The sequence below is a fragment of the Panthera onca genome, chromosome B1 (assembly GCF_046562875.1).
Source record: "Panthera onca isolate mPanOnc1 chromosome B1, mPanOnc1 haplotype 2, whole genome shotgun sequence".
NCBI lineage: Eukaryota > Metazoa > Chordata > Mammalia > Carnivora > Felidae > Panthera > Panthera onca.
In genome coordinates, this window is record NC_138342.1 from 45,745,252 (window position 1) to 45,764,998 (window position 19,747).

At 43.9% G+C, this 19,747-nt stretch overlaps 1 protein-coding gene across 1 annotated transcript in view; it reads right to left on the bottom strand.

The window, feature by feature from the left end:
* The window catches only part of IGFBP7 (insulin like growth factor binding protein 7), a 72,671-nt gene extending 53,648 nt beyond the window's left edge, over positions 1-19,023 (bottom strand). Inside the window, exon 1 of the mRNA XM_060655743.3 lies at positions 18,490-19,023. Coding sequence (XP_060511726.1) covers positions 18,490-18,964 — 475 coding nt within the window. The 5' untranslated portion in view covers positions 18,965-19,023. The remainder of the gene's footprint in view (positions 1-18,489) is intronic.
* Between the last annotated feature and the right edge of the window lie 724 nt (positions 19,024-19,747).

The window sequence follows — 19,747 nt, forward strand, 5'->3', positions numbered from 1 at the left end:
TTAAACATGAAGACAAAAGCAAACACAAGGTAAAGGATAATGGAGCAGAAAGAACCTGGGTCCTTCAGTGGCATTGCTGAGCAGTTGAACCCACACCAGAAGCGGTCTACATCTGGACTCCAAGCAAAGAAACCCCATTTTGGGTGAGCCTTGTAGCCAGGTCTGTTACCTGCAGCTGGACACGTTCCTTACTGATAGACTAGCTGTTGCCCTTTTTGGTGATCAATCTTCTCTTCCTCTTCCCTAAATCCAGCCATCCGTTTCTTTTTCTTTTCTTTTTCTTACTGTTTTGTTTATTTTTGAGAGAGAGAGAGTAAACAGGGCAGGGGCAGTGAGAGAGGGAGACACAAAATCTGAAGCAGGCTCCAGGCGTCAGCACAGAGCCTGACGTGGGGCTCGAACCCATGAGCCATGAGATCATGACCTGAGCCGAAGTCAGACACTTAACCCACTGAACCACCCAGCATCCCTTTCTATGCTGAAGGAACTCATACAGAATGGCACCTTCTAATCAGGCACAGACTTACATAACCTAAAAGTATTTACAAACTAAAAAAAATAACCTAAAGTACATACAAACTAAATTATAGGACTAAGAAAACTGCTGAGGAATATTCCTTCACCTCTTTGTCTAAGAACTTCTTGAATCTGAGATACATGTCATACTTCCATGAGAAACTTACTATTTCCTGCTTTCTTTGGCAGTGTTTTAAGGTTTGGCTTTCCAGCTGTTATGATACACCCTGTTGGTTTCAAGGACTTTTCAGTGGGTCACATTCTCATTCCATAGAGATGAAATACACACACACACACACACACACACACACACACACACACACACACACACGCGCGCGCGCGCACACACCCACATGCCAAAAAAAAAGTCTCCCAGGACTCAATTTTATTCAAATTGACTGAAAACTTAATTTGTTCTTCACAAAGTTCTGCTTTTTAGTGATACAGGTTTTATTTTTAGAAACTACATGTGAGCCACGTCTGGGTGGCTCATTCGGTTAAGCATCCAAGTCTTGATTTCAGCTCAGGTCATGATCTCATGATCGGTCATGGGACTGACCTGCATTGGGGCTCTTCGTGGACAGTGCAGAGCCTGCTTGGGATTCTCAATCTTCCCTCTCTCTCTGCCCCTCCTCCACTTGCATATGCACTCTCTCAAAATAAATAAACTTTAAAAAGTGTTTATAAAAAGATTATATACAAAGTGTATATGTAAAAATTCTTATAAATTGTGCTATTCTACGTTGACTTAGGGTACTGTTACTATTCCTAACTCCTGGTAAAATATGGAAAAAATTCTGCTGGAACAATGATGTGCAGCCACTCCACTTTACAAATATTTCCTCAGCACTCCTGAGTTACTACTGGATTAGCAGGAATAACTGCCTTACAAAGGACTATTGTCCCTCACTGAAGTGAGGGAGATTAAGGATCTGAGGAAAAGGAAACAAGGCCTTGGCAATCTCTAAGGACCTAAGGAAAACTGCAAGGATATGTGCACTAAAATGTTGAAAGCAGATTCTTTTCCATTTTTTTTTTAAAGTTTATTTATTTTGAGAGCGAGTGAGTGCATGCTTGAGTAGGGGAGGAGCAGAGAGAGAGGGAGAGAATCCCAAGCAGGCTCTGTGATGACCACGCAGGGCTCAAACTCACAAACAGTGAGATCATGACCCAAGCTGAAGTCAGATGTTTGACTAAGCCACCTAGGTGCCCCTCTTTTCCAGTTTTAATAAGTGGAACAGGCCACAGGCTGTCCCCAAGAGGTGGAGAGTAACAGTACATCTCACACAAGCTGATGAAACAGGTGGTCAAGCCACAGGCTCAGTATTATGCACAGAACTCCTATTTAATGAGACACTGAGAATCAACTGTGTTTGACTGTAGTCAAATAGAGTTGTAAGGGCTATTATTTTTCTTCTATGAAAAAACACTAAAGACAAAACCTCCAAATTTCACTAAGTGTTTATCGTTTGTATCTCATGCCGGTGGCTACAATAGGCATTTTCAAGCTACTCTAGCAGAGATACACATGATTTTAACGAATCCCAGCTCAATGATGCACAAAGGCATAGTCTCTCCAGCCACTATTATTTTGAAATGTATGATTGACCAAACTGGACTTTAACAAAAGAAAGGCATTACAGCAAACTCCTGATGGAGGAGATCTAGTTGTTCTCTATCTATTCCCAATGGCTGGCAAGCTTGGATGCAAACTAGATGAATGGCAGGGCTCCTGGGTGTTGGCCAGTCACTACGCATTTCATAAATAGGGACTGGGGTGAGAGTACTACTCTCAATGGTCTCTATGCCATTGGAGAGAGTCACAGTAAAATCCAAGTCTGAAGATAATTCAGAAGTAATTTTGACTGCATATTGAAATGCTTTGCTTTTGGCCTCTTGTTTTTTGGAGAAAATGTGTCCAATTTAGAAGAGGCCAATTTTTAAAATGTAATCATCAATGTCAATAGGCACTGAAAATTTTTTATTTAAAAAAATTTTTTTAACATTTATTTATTTTTTTGAGAGAAAGAAACACAGGGCATGAGTGGGAGAGGGAGACACAGAATCAGAAGCAGGTTCCAGGCTCTGAGCTATCAGCACAGAGCCTGACACCGGGCTCGAACTCATAAACAGTGAAACCATGACCTGAGCTGAAGTCGGACACTCAACCAACTGAGCCACCCAGGCACCCCTCAAAAATTTTTTAAATGTTCATACCTTTGAATCATAATTCCAATGTGATGTCTACTCTAAAGATGTAATGAAGAAAGAAGACCTTTATGTCCAAACATGAGAATTTAAAGGTTATTTTTGACAGAGGAAAACTGAAATGAATTATGATTCATTCTAATGACCATATAGCATTATAAATGACATTTATAACATAAACACATGGAGGATAGTTATAAATGAAAAACAAGATGTAAAAAAACATGGATAACACTATTTAAATAATTATATATGTCTAGAAAAACACTAGAATGAAGTACAGTAAAATATGGAACGGGTACAATAAAAAGATTAATAATGATGGTCTTTATTTCAATGAATTCCACAAGTTTCCATGATGTTTGTTTTTCTTGAGTAACAAAAAAGATATTAATTGAAAACAAAATTAAATTAGCTCACATTCCCAGAACACACATAAACTTCACAACAGCTGAAATTAATTAACAAGGATAAGTAAAGTCTAGAATTTAAAACCTACCGTAGTTCGTCCAAAAAGCTAGACATCTGACAATGGATCGCTAACAGCAAAATAGTATCCTCGTGGTCTCAATGGGTCATTTGCATCTATTTAAAATTTTGCTTTTACACATTTGCCAGGGAACTAGGTAGAAGAGAATTTACTACATTTGGTTTTCTCAGTGTTTACCAAGGTAAACATAATCGTTAAGATTCTTTTGGATCAATATTCTATCCTTAACTCAATTCTGAGCAAACAAACATAAAATTCATTTGTCTCCCACTCCAGAATGTCACTTTGGGCAAAGTCATAACTAAGTCATTTATATACTCCACATCTAGCCATCGTTACATTATTTATAAGCTCATGAAGTCTGTAATTAAGTTATAATGTATTTGTAGGCTACAAATGTGAATGTACCTTTGTGCGTTTTTTCCATTCCAGTAGAAATTGCATTGAAAATATACCCTTCTAATTATTAAAAAAAAGAGAGAGAAAGAGAGAGAGATGAGGGGTAGGTGTATATTCTTTGCTCCTATGCATTTTTATTGACCTTTTATTTTAATTTAGTCTAACTGCCTCTTCTGGCTTGCTACACTTCACACACCACCAGACAGACCACAGCTTTGTAGGCTCCTTTGGAAAGGGGCATTATCTTTCTCATCACTGCAAATTTCCTTATTATGGCACTTAGCACACAGCATTTACAAAAAGGTACTTGACATGACTCATAGGGAATCATTACAATATTCTACTTCTAATGACAGTGATGATCCAGGTAACCTTTGCTTCCTGAGTTAAGTGATGGGTGAACCCAGATGAGCCAGGACACAGCCTAATTGCTGAGTGTACATCTAGAGAGGGAGGAGAGGGCTGGTTTGGGGTGAAGAATCGTGCCTGCAAGCCTGGCTCTGTGTGAGGGAAAGGTCATGCAGGAGGCTCTAGCTGGGGGGAGGGCTGGAGAGAGAAATGGGAGGGACTTTCCTGCTGTCCCTATAAAAACATAGTAAAACCTATACTTCTTACTAACACCTGTAGAATGGGAATCCTGCTTGCAGATGCACGAAGGGCAAAAACAGAAGCCTGTCATGGGTACAGTTGACAATAGGGATAGCATATGTATTTGTTAAATTGGATGCAGAGTCCAACAATTATCTACTAAGTACCTGCTCTGTGCCCAGAATGGTTATATGCCTTGGGACACACCAAGAAAGAGTGACCCATAGTGTGCTCTGCCTTCAGAAACCTGACAGTTCCCTAATGCTTGTCACTGATCTATTTCCAACAGTTGATCCTTATTATTCATGGATTCCGTATTTGTGAAGCCACCTACTCACTAAAATTTGTAACCCCCAAATCATTTTTGTATGTGCAGACTGGCGAAAAACAAAACAAAACAAAATCTGAGGTCCCAAACTGCTTTGTTTCTACTTTCATACTGTAAACAAGTATCCCCTTCACAGACTTTTTATTTTTTATTTTTATTTTTGTGTTTTATGTTGGTGACCTCGCTGTTTAAAATGGTGCCTGAGTTGATCGGTTGGTTGAGTATCTGACTCTTGGTTTCAGCTCAGGTCATGATCTCATGGTTTGTGAGTTAGAGCCCTGCACTGGGCTCTCTGCTGACGGCATGGAGCCTGCTTGGGATTCTGTCTCTCTCTCTGTCTACCACTCCCTGTCTCAAAAATAAACAAACATTTAAAATGGTCCCCAGGTATAGTGTTAAAGTGCTGTCTAGTGTTCTAAGCAAAAAAGGGTTATGTGTCTTACAGAGAAAAATGTGTGTTAGATAAGCTTCATTTAGGCAGGAGTTATAGGTTGTTGGCCGCGAGTTCAATGTGAACGAATCAATATATATTGAGGTGTCTATAAGCAGAAACATAAAGCAAAGCTATGTACTGATTGGTTAACAAAAATGTGATCAGGAACTTAACTGTGTTGCCCCTAAGAGCAATGGTTCAGTACTTAGTACACTAATTCAGCATTTGTAGGACTTTGTAAGAACTACCATTAATAATGAGAATGAACTGAATTTGTGACTTCCTCTATTGCTATTTAACGGAAGGGGAAAGCAGATGAGAATTAAGCTTTATTAAGGGCCAACTGTGGGCCAAACACTGTGTTAAACATTAACTCATGTAACTCTCATAACCAATTTGTGAGGCAGGTAATATCTTCATTTTACAGATGAGAATACTGATGATCAGAGAGGTTAAGTAAATTTCCCAAGGTCACACAGCCAGTGGTAGAACAGTATTCCCTAATAATGCCTGGGAGATGATTGGGGGAGATGATAAAATTGAACTGAACATTTGTTCTCAGTCTCAGAGTTTTTGTAATAGTAGGACATAAGTATAAGGGGCAATTTTGGAAGATGACAATGAGGAAGAGTTCAGCCAAGTGACAAAAGATTCTCCTCTAGGTTGGGGGACCTAGAAGCTGGACAGTCACCTCTCCCTGTTAGAGATTCTGAGGGGGGTGAGAGAGGGATGGGCTTCCCCCAGTGTAAAGGTTCTCCTTCCCCACAGGGCACATTATAATCTACTTTTATTCTTTCATTTACACAATAAGTATGTACTGAATACCTACTATCTTATCCCAAGGACTGTTTAGACACTAGAGATTCAACAGTGAACAAAACAGATAAAAAGCACCAGGCTCATGGAACTTATGTTCCAGTGACAATTTTTTCTTTCTTTTTTTTTATTTTGAGAGAGAGGAGGAGGGGGAGGGGCAGGAAAAGAGGGAGAGAGAAGCCCAAGGAGGTCCTGAACTGTCAGCATGGAGCCCGACGTAGGGCTTGAACTCACAAACTGTGAGATCATGACCTGAGCTGAAATCAAGAGTCTGACGCTTAACCAACTGGGCCACGCGGGCACCCCTAGTGACAGAATTAAAAGATTGAGTTGTGTGGCTTTAGATTACTATTTTTCTTAAAGTACTGTGGTACTCCAATTTTTATTAATACCAACAAATACTGACAGTTGTAGAAATATTTCCATTCTGTCTGACTCAGATAACAGCACTGAAATGGCCAAGGAGATAAGCAGCAGCCAAACCACCATGCTGCTTGCGTTATCCTGAGTGTTCATGATTTCTAGGGCTTCCATTTCCCACAGTGAACTAGATATTCTGAAAAGTTGTCCTGCTGCGAAACATTACATGCTGGATAAGTGCAGGAAAAATTGGCTCATCATTATTATAATTATCCTAATGAAATGGTGCACACCCAGTCACTTGAAGTCTTTTTAGAACAATGCTTCTGAACCTGGCCTGGACATTAAATCAGCTGGGAGCTTTCAAAAGGCCTGCTGCCCAGGTTACATGCAAACCAATTAAATAAGAATCTTGGAGTAGAAGTCAGGCATCAGAATTTTATAAAACTCCCCAAGAGATTCTGATGTCCTGCCAAGGTCAAGAATCACCGCTTTAGAATGGGATAGAGCACACGATGTACATGGAGAGTTGGTGGTCCCAGTGTTTTGTCAACTTTACTCACAATTGCTGAAGCTGGTAGGTCTGAAAAGTTATCCAGCGTCTTAAATTTCCTCTCCATACCCTCATCTTCTGCTCTCCACCCTATGCTGGGAGGTGGATGGCATCACTTTTCAGGTAGATGCAAAGAACCAACCTAAGTGGGTACCTTCCTGAGTCTAAGTATTCCCGTTTATAGTTAAGTGTTTTGATTTTTTTAAAACTAGTTCCTGCTGAGGTACATGTAAAAGCCAAAGAAGAGACACATGAATTGCAAACAAAGAAGAGACACAAATTCCACAAGTCTCCAAAGTCAAGGATAATACCCAATAGGTACCTAATAAATATTAATCATACTCTCCCTCTGCCAATCTCAGTGATTTTGGTTCATATTCTTTTTTGTAGCCAATTATCTCCAGGTTTTTTGTTTTTTATATGAACCAAACAACAAAACACAAAAACATTTTCGATGTATGCAGGGAAGAGACAGACCAATCATTACTTAAGTGTCCTTTGAATCTAAAATGTCCTCTATACTTGAAAGGTGCTCTCAGGAAAAAAAAAAAAAAAGGGTGTGACATGAAAGATGGAAATACTCCATGTTGTAAAGCAAAGTGAACCCTCTGGCCAGCACCCTGGGTGGTTACTTGCATTTGACTCTGGGGTCTCAGAGATGGAGCACGGCTCTCTGTCCTGGAATCCTTGAAGAACAATAACAAGAGCTAGATGAAAGTTTCCAGGGACTTGGTTATAAGAACATTACCCTGACATTTTGTTTGCAGAGTTCTAAACACAGGTTTCAGATCTAACTTGGAGATACACAGGGCGGTATTACATTTGGACTGATCAAGTAAGACATAATACATCATAGTCAAGGTGCTTATAAACTAACTCGTACCAGGGCTTATAATGCTAGGAACAACAAAAATTGAAATGAAACAGCATTTAATGAGACTTCTATGTGCCAGGTACTGAAGCTTTTCATGTATTACCTCACTTAAGCTCCCAACAACCCTAAGTGGCAGACATTATTATTACACCAGTTTTGCAAGTAAGAAAAATATGAATCAAGGAGGTTTGGGTCACACAAGTAGTTAAGTGGCAAAGGGGGATTTGACTCACGTGGTCTGATTCCCAAGTTCACATCCTTAACCATTCTGCTGCATTTTCCTCACTTGTATCAAATTTTGGCTGCTGGGTGACCAGAAATCATAAGAGTTGAAGACAACTGGTAGGGTCAGGCCTGGGATCAGCCTTGGAGACCTATCAAGCCTTATGGCTGATCTCCCCTTCCTCCTGGACTGGGCCGGAGAGGGGCTCTACTGGGTTTGGGCTGATGCATGGAATAAGTGAGGATCCTAAAGTACCTGAAAAAACTTCAACCCAAAGCAGCATCAAGAAAAGTTATGGCTGTCTCCCCTTCCTCCTGGACTGGGCCGGAGAGGGGCTCTACTGGGTTTGGGCTGATGCATGGAATAAGTGAGGATCCTAAAGTACCTGAAAAAACTTCAACCCAAAGCAGCATCAAGAAAAGAAGGGACAACCGTCTCCTGGATAACATGGACCTTTCAGAGGTAGCATGCCAATGTTTGGCTTATTTGCTATCTATGGGAGAATGCCACATGTGGTTCTAAGTCTGGGGATGGAATTGGGGAGGCACACTGAGCAGTGTTCACCGTGCATCAAGTTGCTGGCCAAGCTTTGTAACTAACAAAGGGCTGGGACTGGAGAGAAAACCACATTTCTTTGTGCTCAGTCAGGAGAAAGGGGCAGCATGCAATGATAGGCCGGGGCGGCGGGGGGGGGGGGGGGGGGAGAAGAGGGAGAGGAAGAGGGAGAGGAAGAGGGAGAGAGAGAAAAGAAAGACACCTCCAAGGAAGCAGGAGTGAGGGAGGGGCTGCTCACTTTCCCATATCACAACCAGGTCCAAAAGGCCTGCCCCTGCCCCAACAGTTCTCTTCTAGTGAACCAAAGCCTTGGTGGGGCACAAAGAGCTGAGCTGTATCAGCCTCTCCCGCCTGCTCCGCAGCGCAGATCTGAGGCACACCTGTGCACAGTGGGGCCTCTGGCTCCGAAGCTCTGGCCCATCAAAACTTGGCAGCTTCTTGCTCTCCGCCCCAGCCTGCCCTCTCCAGCTGGGCTGGGCATCTCTAATAAGCAGCCTCTCTGCATGGATCGCCTCGCCTCACCTCACCTCCTGTAACTCAGAGCGGCGCTGCTGCCTAAGCATTTCAAGCTCAGTCACATGCTCTACGGCTTCCTGGGGGGGGGAAATTCCTTCGGAAGCCAGGGTTGCCGCGTAATTGCTGCAGCTGCTGCTGAAATCCACTTTCGGATTTCTGTTCCCGGAGCAGAAAGTTCTGAAAGCGCCCGTGGAGAAGGAGCAGGCTTTGCATCCCTGCAGGCTCAGGCTACCCAGACAAATTCCTAAAGCCTCATTTCTGTGTGGTCTCTTTCAAAACCTTCTGAATGTTCCCGGAGATCTATTTCTTGATAAATTTTTTCTCCCTTGCTTGGGGTCAGGCCAGAAGAGAGAACAGATGTCAGATCTAAAGCTTTCCCAATTCAACCACTTGACCACTGGCCAGCTAATCTGCCATGATGTAAATGAAATGTCTTTGAGCCTTTCTTGCTGGGGGGCAGGGTGGAGAGACAAGCCTCCAAAAAAGCTGGAGACATCCCTTTTTCAAGAAAAACAACATGAAAGAACAGGGTGATTGAAGTCAGCTGTATTTCTGCCTGTTAGAATATTAAAGTGCTCTCTCTTTTTTCCTCTCAAAAAGTCAAAATGGATTATGCCAGAGTTCTCAAAACCCCCACAAGGATTTTCCTTCTCTTGCACATGATCACCTGACAAAAAATATGCTTCAGTCTGTAAGGGGAGTAATCCCACAACGAATCCCAACTCAGATGTGCAGTAAATATTATTATCCCAGCTGAGAAAACTGATGCCAGAGTGGTGCCGGGGGTGGGTGTGTGCAGGGGTCAGCCAGCACTCAGAACTAAAATTTCAGGTGAAGGGGAACACTGGAGTGTGTTGACAGTTATCTTAACTGTCTTTTCTCCTTCTTCACCTTACGCGGACTTACCAGAAAGCCTGGCAGATGATCAAACACCATAGAAACAAACGTTATGCTCCCAGAGGTCCTGCTTGGGAAAATATTCATGCTAGCTGCTCCCAGCACACCAGCGCTTCAAAAGCCTCTTGGCTGCAATTGAAGAGACTTTCCAATCTGGCCCTGGAAGGACTGCCACTAGACTGAGCTATCTGTACGCAGCGCCCCTTCGATACATTCTTTTAAGAAATATCATTCTGCGCTGCATGTAATAGGACATTGTAAGGTGAACCACAAAAAGCCAAGTAAACTAAGACATTAACTTTGTTATCATAAAGAATTTCTATTTTATGCTAAAAGAAAGAGCTCTTTTAGAGCTATTTATACAGGGATGTATCATATATCCCCGATCAATTCATCAAAAAGAAACTGTAAGATAAATGTATTAAGGTATTCTACAATGCACTATGTAGAGTTCTTGCCCCCAAAGAATTTAGTCTAGTCAATAAGGACTCTTTACATTTGGTGCTGCACACTTTATAGTGATTTCATATCTGTTTTATACTCTGACATTCACAATAATCCTGTGAAGGAGTACACCAAACTGTGCCTTCATTTATTAAATGCATTACCCTGAAGTTTTGAAGGTGTTGCTTTTTCATAGTAAACTCTACTTTGAACATGTTGGCTTGTCCTTGGCCCTCTTGGTGTAAGTAAGTAACATCATACCACAGGAATGGGGCACTGTCTACACTGAGTTACTAGGTTTGTTTTATCTGGTCTGAACCTACCTACCTACTTTCCTTCCTTCCTTTCTCTCTCTCTCTCTCTCTTTTTTTTTTTTTTTTTTTCAAGAGAGGGCATAAGCAAGGGGCAGAGAGAGAAACAGAAGCAGTGCTCGAGCTCACAAACAATGAGATCATGACCTGAACTGAAGTCAGATGCTTAATGGACTGTGCCACCCAGGCGCCCTGGTCTGAACTTTTCTTTTCAGACACAAAAATGCTCTGCAACCTCAACGTGCTTTTGGACGCAGTCCATTTCTGGTTGGTTCCTCTCTCTGGTAACCCACTGCTTGGTGGAGGCATTGAGAGAGGTGGGGCTATTGCTCAATCCAGCTTTTTCTTTTTTGATTTTGGGGGCTTCAAGCCCAGTGCTGAGCCCAATGTGGGGCTTGAACCCTGAGATCAAGGCCTGAGCTGAGGGATGCTTAACAGACTGAGCTGTCCAGGCACCCCTCCAGCTGTTTCTAATAACCTCACCTAGCTTTCCTTTGTAGAACGGTAAAGTTGATTCAACAAATTAGCTTTTTCTAAGGCACCAGATCATTTTGCCACTAATCCAACTTGAGAAAAAAAGAGTTCAATTATTTAACTCATCAATTTTAAGTAAAAATAAATAAACAAACATTTCCCCCCTCCCCCACGTTATCAACCCTAGCTTTCTTCTACAGACCTCTTCACTTTCTTGTGTAGGCTTTGTGGGGGTAGTGGGGTGCTGGTCTTAACGGACCTCAAAAACCCACCCAGAACAGCTTTCCTTAGCTATTTCTAGTCCCTCCCACCCACCCTCCTAAAGAATAAAGGTCTCCCTGCAAAATCTTTAAAATTGCCTAATATAAGCTAACATTCATTTACACACTCACGTCTTCTTCCATCTCAAATCTTTCTAACAGTGCTGCCCTGGATCTAAATTACAAAAAAAGGTTACATTCATATGGTCCCTGGCTTAAAAGTTCTTTTGACGATAGTTCAGGGTTCCTTTTTAGTAAAGCTGCCAAAAACAAGATGTTGTCTTACAATTAAAAACACAGATGAGGTGAGATCATTTGTGGGGTAGCTTGAGGTAAAGGAAGCACTATAATCTTATCCACTGTGGGCAGGAATTTAGAGTGAAGGAAGGCTGGCCGGCCTTGGACTCCATCCAGGAGAGTTTTGTCGCTAAACTACCCAAAGAGAGCCTTATAAGGCAGTCTCTTGTAGAAGGCAAGTCTGCAGTAAACCGGAGAGCAGGCTCGTGGGGAAGGATGGAAATCCTATTTAGCGGTGTCAATAAATGCCTGATCAGCTCAATCATTCCATCTCACAGGCCCAGGGTATAAAAGATTTTTAAAGTTATAACAACCTCTTCTACATGTTTCCTCTCCTCACTGAGGTGATCTCTCAGCTCCCCAAAGAGAATCTTTCAAACTGAATTCTCCAGACTCCCATATGAGCATGTTATGGTATTCAACAGTTTTTACCAGCAAGTTCTTCCTACTGTGTATTCTAAATGTGCCTCATGGCTACTTAATTCCAGGCCTTTTAATTCCATCTCCTGAGGAACTGTAGAACAGTAGGTCAGGCACCTTCCACTTAACAACTAATTCCCAACCATGAAGAAACATTAACTTGTTCTTTGGATTATTTTCCTCCAAAAGAATCTTAAGTCCTTTAAGACCCCTTTGGCAAGGCTGCCTATTTTCTTTTCTAAAGCTTCTTCAGGTTTTCAAATCCTTCCTAAAATGCAATGATTAAAACTAGGTAAACTAAAAATGAACCAGTGATTCACTTAACTTTCTAGAAGTTTCTGTGCTCAAGAAGGGCAAATGAGGCCAGAAAAAATTTTAAAGCATTTCTGTTGGTCTGGGGTAGACTTTTTGGGAGGTGACATTTTCTGTTTCTGATCTGAAAGCAGACGGAGGAATGGGAATTGTGGGCGAGAGAGGAAGAGCTTCCTGAAATGAGCAAGTGGGTTATAATTTGGGAGCAGGGCTAGCTAATGAGCAGAGGATGTGTGGGTACTTTGTAAGGAGTCATTTATAAGAAAAAAGCACAGTACAATGGGCTTGTCTCTGCCAAGCAACACACAGCTTGCCATGGCAGGTTAAGAGCCCGGATTTGACCATGCTTCTAAGATCTGAGAAACGTAAGGTCTTGTGAAGAAGTCTAGGCAGCTCTTGCTGGGATTATTCTAACAGCCTCCTAATGGCAGTCTCTGACTGCAGTCTTGCCCCTCTTCCAATCCCATTCTAAGGGTGGCCAACACAGATTTTTAAAAAGCATAAATCCAATGTTATCACCGAATAGGTCCCTCAGCTCTGGTGATCACCTCTAAACTTCAATGCATCTAAACTTTTCCATCCTTGGGGTCAAGTGTTCAGCGGTCACCTCTGCTCTCCAGTTCTGCGAGGCAGCCCTATGGAACCATGTGCTATTCCTTCTGCTGCTAATGCTCTTCTCTCCATTCTAAGTCCGTTCCAACCCCCATGCTAGCTCTTCTCCAGCCAATTCCTTTACATCCCCATCTCAGGACCTTACTCTTCCAGGAAGTCATTCCTGGCCCTTTTTCTACAAGTTTGGGTTAAGGATTCCCCTCATCTGGGCTCTGTGGCCATCTTTATGGTATAACTGTTAGTTTACAAAGCATTGCATGGACTTCCATTCCCCCCATCCCTGGAGATAAACCAGACCATTAGTAATCTCATTTAAGTTTCAAATCCCTATTCCAACTTTCAGTGAAGTTCTACAATTCTGGTACCAGTGGCAATGTGTTTTTTCCACGCCACCAAGCAATTCTTTGATAGCAGCTGTGTGTCCTACTGTTCAACTCTTTTCTGACACTATCTACCTAGAGATAGTGTTAGATCATACAGCTCGGTCCCACAAGACTGCACTCCCACTTCCGATGCCTATCCCAAGTCCAGTTGGTCACCTGTGCTTCTGACTGGCCATAACTGGGTTCCAACGACTCCCTCTCCTTGGTTCAATGGATTGCTAGAATGCTCACAGAATTTAGAGAAACACTTTACTTACAAAATTACCAGTTTATTACAAAAGGATGTAACTCAGGAACAGCCAGACAGGAGAGATATACAGGGCAAGGTATGGGGACAGGGGTACAGAGTTCCCATGCCCTCTCCAGGAGGGCCATTCTCCCAGCATTTCCACATGTACACCAGCACGGAAGTTCTCTGAACCCATCCTTTTGGGTATTTGTGGAGGCTTTGTTACATAAGCATGCCTTAATGATTCGATGACAATCATTGGTGATCTCCAGCTCCTCTTCCCTTCCAGGGGGTGACGAGTAGGCCTGAAAGTTCCAACCCTTTAGTCATGTGGTTGGTTCAACTGGCAACCAGCCCCCAACCACAGTCCCAAAGTAACTCATTAACATACAAAAGACACCCCACCACTCTCCATACCTCGGAAATTCCAAGGGTTTTAGGAGCTTTGCAGCAGAAACAGGGAGGAAGATCACATATTTATTATTATAAATCACGATATCACAAGTTCATAACTCATTGAAGGACAGTAACAGAACATGGACATTTGAATGATTATCAAAATAAAGTGAGCCTAAAATGAGCTTCTCAAAGAACAAATGTTTAAAGTCCATCAAATAAAATGAGTTTCTGAAAACCAAAGTCTTTTACTAAAGCTTCTTCCATTTGCAGAACAGTTTCTGTGGCTCTGAACCTAATTCTTAACCACCAAAGGATGGAGAAATGTTGGGATTTGGGGGGGGGGGGGGGGCGGGGAAGTGACCACCTAATGTTAAGAGTTCAGGATAAGAGAGGAAGAGGAGTCTAAGGTCAGATGTATTCCCGGGCCTAGACTTCAGAAAGGCAGAATATACAAGAAAAGAGAACAGACAAGCAGGAGAGTCCACAGCCTGCATTTCCAAACAGGAAGGCCCTTTCTTACGTGGATTCCTTTGTTTAATCAACAAATATTTATAAAGCGTCCAATAGCCAGCTACTGTGTTTATAAATAATTATAAGACAGCGTCCCTCTTTTAGGATGCTCCTATGAGGAAAACAGACATCCAAAGAGCCCTTTGGTAGGGGTGGGGGGGGGCACCTGGGTAGCTCACTTGGTTAAGTGTCCAAGTGTCCAAGTGTCCATGCTCAGGTCATGATCTCATGGCTCATGAGTTTGAGCCCCATATTGGGCTCTAATGACAGCTCAGACAGAGCCCGAAGCCTGCTTTGGATTCTGTGTCTCCCTCTTTCTATCTGCCCTTCCCCTGCTTGTGCTCTCTCTCAAAAATGAATAAACATTAAAAAAAAAAAAATTAAAAAAAAAAAAGAGTCTCTTTGGTTGTTCCCCCCCCCTTTTTTCCCTTCCCATATATTCATCTATTTCACAACACTGAACCTTAACAACAACTCTGAGATAGGTATGATTATAATCCTTATATTAAGGGTGAGGAAACCCAGGCCCAAAGAGGTGAAATAACTTGCTTAAGGATCAGTAAGTGACAGTTACAATTCACACCCAGGGAGTTTGGTTCTAGAGCTCAGTGTCTTAACTATTCTGCCAGAATGCCTCTTGCTTATATACACACAGCATATGTGCAATAAATATTGTTGAAAAAGGACTGGAAGCCTACCGAGAACTGAAGGACATCATTAAGGGGGTAGAGGGTGGGTGGAGTCAGGGGAGTCAAGGAGCTTCATGGAGAAAGGGTCAGGCGCTGATCTTGAAGGCCTAATGTTCAAAGGGCGGAAAGACCAGTGAGGCCAAGGGGGTGACTGTGAACAACAGCAAATAGCAACACTTACTGCAGCTGGACCATGACTGGGTTGGAGGGAAGAGGCCAAAAGAATACAGTTATGGTAAAGAGCCTCATTCGTCTTGATAGGTGGTTTGAATTTAGTCCTGGAAATGCTAAACACAGAGACTCTTAAAGAATTCTGGGGCACCTGGGTGGCTCAGTCATTAAGCATCTGACTTCAGCTCAGGTCATGATCTGATGGTTCATGAGTTCGTGTCCCACATTGGGTGAGTCCCACTTCTCTCTCTCTCTGCCCCTTGCTCATTTGTGCCCTCTCTCTCAAAAAAATATAACAACAACGAAAAAAAAAAACCAATGAATTCTGATTCCACAATTAAAAACTGTGAGGGAGAAGGAGGGGAGGGGACCCAAAGGGACCAACGTGGTTGAAACGGAATTGCCAAGAAGCTCGGATTTAAAGGACCAGGAACAAAAGGTGTTAATCAAGAACTGGAATAAAGGAGCACCACGTTCTCTTCCAACCGTGAGATATTAATATATATATATCTCAGCACCTATATTAACTTTTTATTTTTTTTAAGTTTATTTATTTATTTTGAGAGAGGGAGAGAGAGAGCACACGCACGCACAAGTCGGGATGAGGCAGAGAAAGAGGGAGAGAGAATCCCAAGCAGGCTCCACACTCAGTGCAGAGCCTGTCATGGGGCTCGAACTCACGAACCTCAAGATCATGATCTGAGCTGAAATCAAGAGTCAGATGCTTAGCCAACTGAGCCACCCAGGTGTTCCTATATTAACCCTTTATTAAACTGAATTGTCACATCCCCTCTTCCAGTTATGACTTCAGGGACTTCAATAAGATCTAATGACACTAAATGCATGATGGCAGTTCCAAGCTTTCAGATCATTATCTTTCAGACATACTTTCAAGAAGATGGCTTTGCCTCTTATCACAGGTACAGAAAACAAGCAGACTAAGATCTTTTCCCCAGACAGTGGGTAAGTGGTAATCTCAGAAAAGAAGAGGATGATTGGGAGTATCTCCAGCGCCCCAAGGAAGGCGCACAGGGAGGGGAGACTGCAACCTGTGTGGATACGTTAATTAGCGGGACCAGATCTGTTCTGTGCATCCCCAGCTGTAGAACATCTAGCATAGTGCTAACACCAGCTATCTGCTCAATAAATGTTGGTTAGTGAGATCAGCAGGAATGTCCCCTTCCTCTCAACACTCAAGGAAGCATAACTTGAAATTCCTCTCAGGGTAGAAATGGCTGGAGGAACCTAGAAAACGGATTTCCTATTCTTTGCAAAGCCCCAGTACTAAATGGCACGGAAATAAATGGCACTCTGTCAGATTTGCCTCTGTAGCTGTCAAAACACATCCACATCAGGAGAAATATATTAGGAGATACGGTTTTAGTCCCATTTGTCTCTGCTGTAGACAAGCACACTGGTAGACCTCACATTCTTTTCTGCTTTCTCTGACATTCTCCTACAAATGGTCCCAGGCACCACACCCCCATCTCTAGATTCAGACTGGGAAGAAAAGGCTAATTTTGTCAAGGTCTCCAGTTTTGGACGCTATTTCACTTAACATCTTCCTAAACAAAAAGAAAAACCAGGTCCACATCTTCAAGGGGTTTGCAGTCTGGAAAGATGCTGGGGAACGGGGTGTATATGGTAATGAGGTGATAGGATTAGTTCTCTACAACTATCACTCTCAAGATTTTATAATCCCACTGTGCGTTTAGAGACACAAATAGCAAGAGAGAAAAAGGGATAAAACTAGCTACGGGCTAGAATTGACAACAATGCTTAAACAATCCCCAAGCTAACCTTTGGCTGTGATAAGCAAGTCCCAATGATCTGGAAAGACTGTGGGGAAAAATTCCCCTTAGAATGTTTATAAGAAAATCTCAGTATTTGGAAGGAGTTTTTAAACGATGCACATTTCTCTTTTCAAGATATGACTGATAAAAGAGATCCAAAAAAACAAATGACTGTTTCTGTTGGAAAAGTATATGAATTATTTTGGGTTGTGATTTTCCAAGTTCAAGGTAATGATGGTAATATAAATAGTCCACAGTAAGTTACATGATTTAAAGCTTTCAATAGTGAACTCTGAGATGAGTGACATACGACCTATCAGAGTATGGGCTTCTGGGAAAAACTCTAAAAAAAGAACTATTTGGAAAGTGTGGAGAAAGTCTGAGCTGTGCTTAAAGAAGCAACTGCTTCTGTCATTTCAGGAGAACTGCCTCCCTCCCTTTTGCTGTGTTGGCTGGGGCTAGGAGAGGGACTGCCAAGGTTGGATCTCTCTAACATTTCCCTATGGAAAATGTTATTTCAGACAGAGTTAAAAATCTCCGAGGTTTTTTTCCCCTTACAAGTCCAGACTCTTATTTTCCCCTTTCATTTATGGCAAGTTTGGATCTGTCTGGAATAAAATAAATGATTAAACATAACCTCAAAGGCATTCCTGCCGAACAGTGCATCCTGGGGACGAATTACACAAAAAAAAGGGACAAGAAAGAAAAACAAAATGGTCATAAGGTTCACAGTATAAACTACATCATAAAAACATTCTTCAAAGAGTTTGCACTTTTTGCCCACAAATAATTAGCTAGTTAGATTATTGTTTGAGAATCTTTAATTTCCAGTAAGTGAATTACTTTCTCTAACATTAAGAGACCATGAAATCCAATTTTTAAAATTCTTATAATCTAGCCAGTTAAACGTGGGACAAATAACTTCTCTGACAGTACTTTACTTTGTATTTCAGCGTCAAACTCTTCCCCCTTCACTCTTGATTTCACTTCTATATCCACACAAGCCAAGAAAGAAGGACGAGAAAATGACATCTCTGGGTTTCCAAAAGAATGGGGGCAGCTTTTGCTTATCGACTTGCCAGCTGTCAGTATGAGCTGGGTCGCGGGAGTCTTGTGGTGCCAGAAAAACTTTTCTATATATACACTCGCCCCGCAAAACCTCACTTCTTGGCGCACGCAACAAGCTTCCAAAATAAAACCCCGAGAGAGAGAGAGAGAGAGAGAGAGAGAGAGAGAGAGAGAGAAGAGGGGGCGTTGCCTATGCCTCCTAGCCTCTCAGAGGCGCCCAAATCCTCCCCTCGGATCCGTCTCCCGGATGCCCAGGGAAGTATCCCGGGGCACAACGGCCGAGTACGCCCCGCCGGGTCTGACCCGCGAGGGGGCGCGCGGCCGATGGGGCAGGGTTGGAAGGGAAAGCGCTCGTGCCCACCTTGCTCGCAGGTGCCCTTGCTGACCTGGGTGATAGCCTTCTCCCCGCGGCTCTCGGCCCTCAGGCTGGCGGCGCGCAGCTGGCACCCGCTGGAGTAGGTGATGCCGTCGCTACCGCACACCGGGTAGCGGCTCTTGCACACGCACACGCCGCTCACCCCCGGGCCGCCGGCTGCTGCCCCGGCTTTACCCTTCCGCCTCTTGCGGCTCTTCACGCACTCCATGCCCGGCGCGCAGTGCCCCCTGCCGGCGCCGCCGCCCCCGCACGGCTCGCCCTCGCCGCGGGCGCACACCGGGCAGCAGCCACAGGCGTCGCGGGTCTCGCCCAGAGGGCAGCCCCGCGGGGGCAGGGGCGGGCAGGCGGCCGGCTCGCAGGGGCCGCAGACGTCCGAAGAGGAGGAAGAGGAGAGGGGCAGGAGCAGGAGCAGCAGCCCGGCCGCGCTGAGGAGCAGGGCGCGCAGCGGCGGCCACTCCATGGCTGGAAGCGGAGGCGGCGGGAGCGCGAGTAAGCCTGATCCCGCAGGCTGACGTTTTAAACCCCGCGCCCCGCCCGGCCGGGCCGCGGGAGCCACACCCCAGGGCGGCGAGAGCGCGGCCTCCCCGCCCGCGCCGCGCCTCCCGGGACCGCCGGGCTCCAGCGCGCCCCTGCCGGCGGGGCGGGGCAGGGCATCCGCGCGGGCCCGGGACGCTGGGTCTCCAGTGCTTCCCGCCCCTTAGCCCGGTGCACCGCTCCCCAGTCCCTCGAGGTCGCCGGCAAGGACGGCGGCTCCCTCAGCTTTTGGTTCCTCGCGTCTCTTAGCCCAGTTATACTTCTTAACGACAACAACTTTGCGATTACCCTGTGTTTAATCTATTAAATTCTCCGTGGGCCTGGGAGACCTGAGTCCTAAATTACTCTGAAGTTGGGAAAGCTTTTTAAAGAACAAAACGCCACAGGGTGAGGGGGCGCCTGGATGGGTCAGGAGGTTGCACATCTGGCTGGGTTTTGGCTCAGGTCATGATCTGCTGGTCCTTGGGAACCAGCCCTGCATTGAGCATGGAGCCTGCCTGGGATTCTCTCTCTCCCTCTCTTTCTCTCTCTCTCTCTCTCTGCTCCTCCCCCACACCGACTCAAAATAAATAAACATTAAAACAAACAAACAAACAAACAAAAAACTCCACATGGGGATTTGTGTCCCTGTTGGCCACAGGCCCGGTGTGGCCTTGGGTGCCAGGCTAAGAAGACAAATCATTGCCAACCACTCCTCTTTTGGGAACCT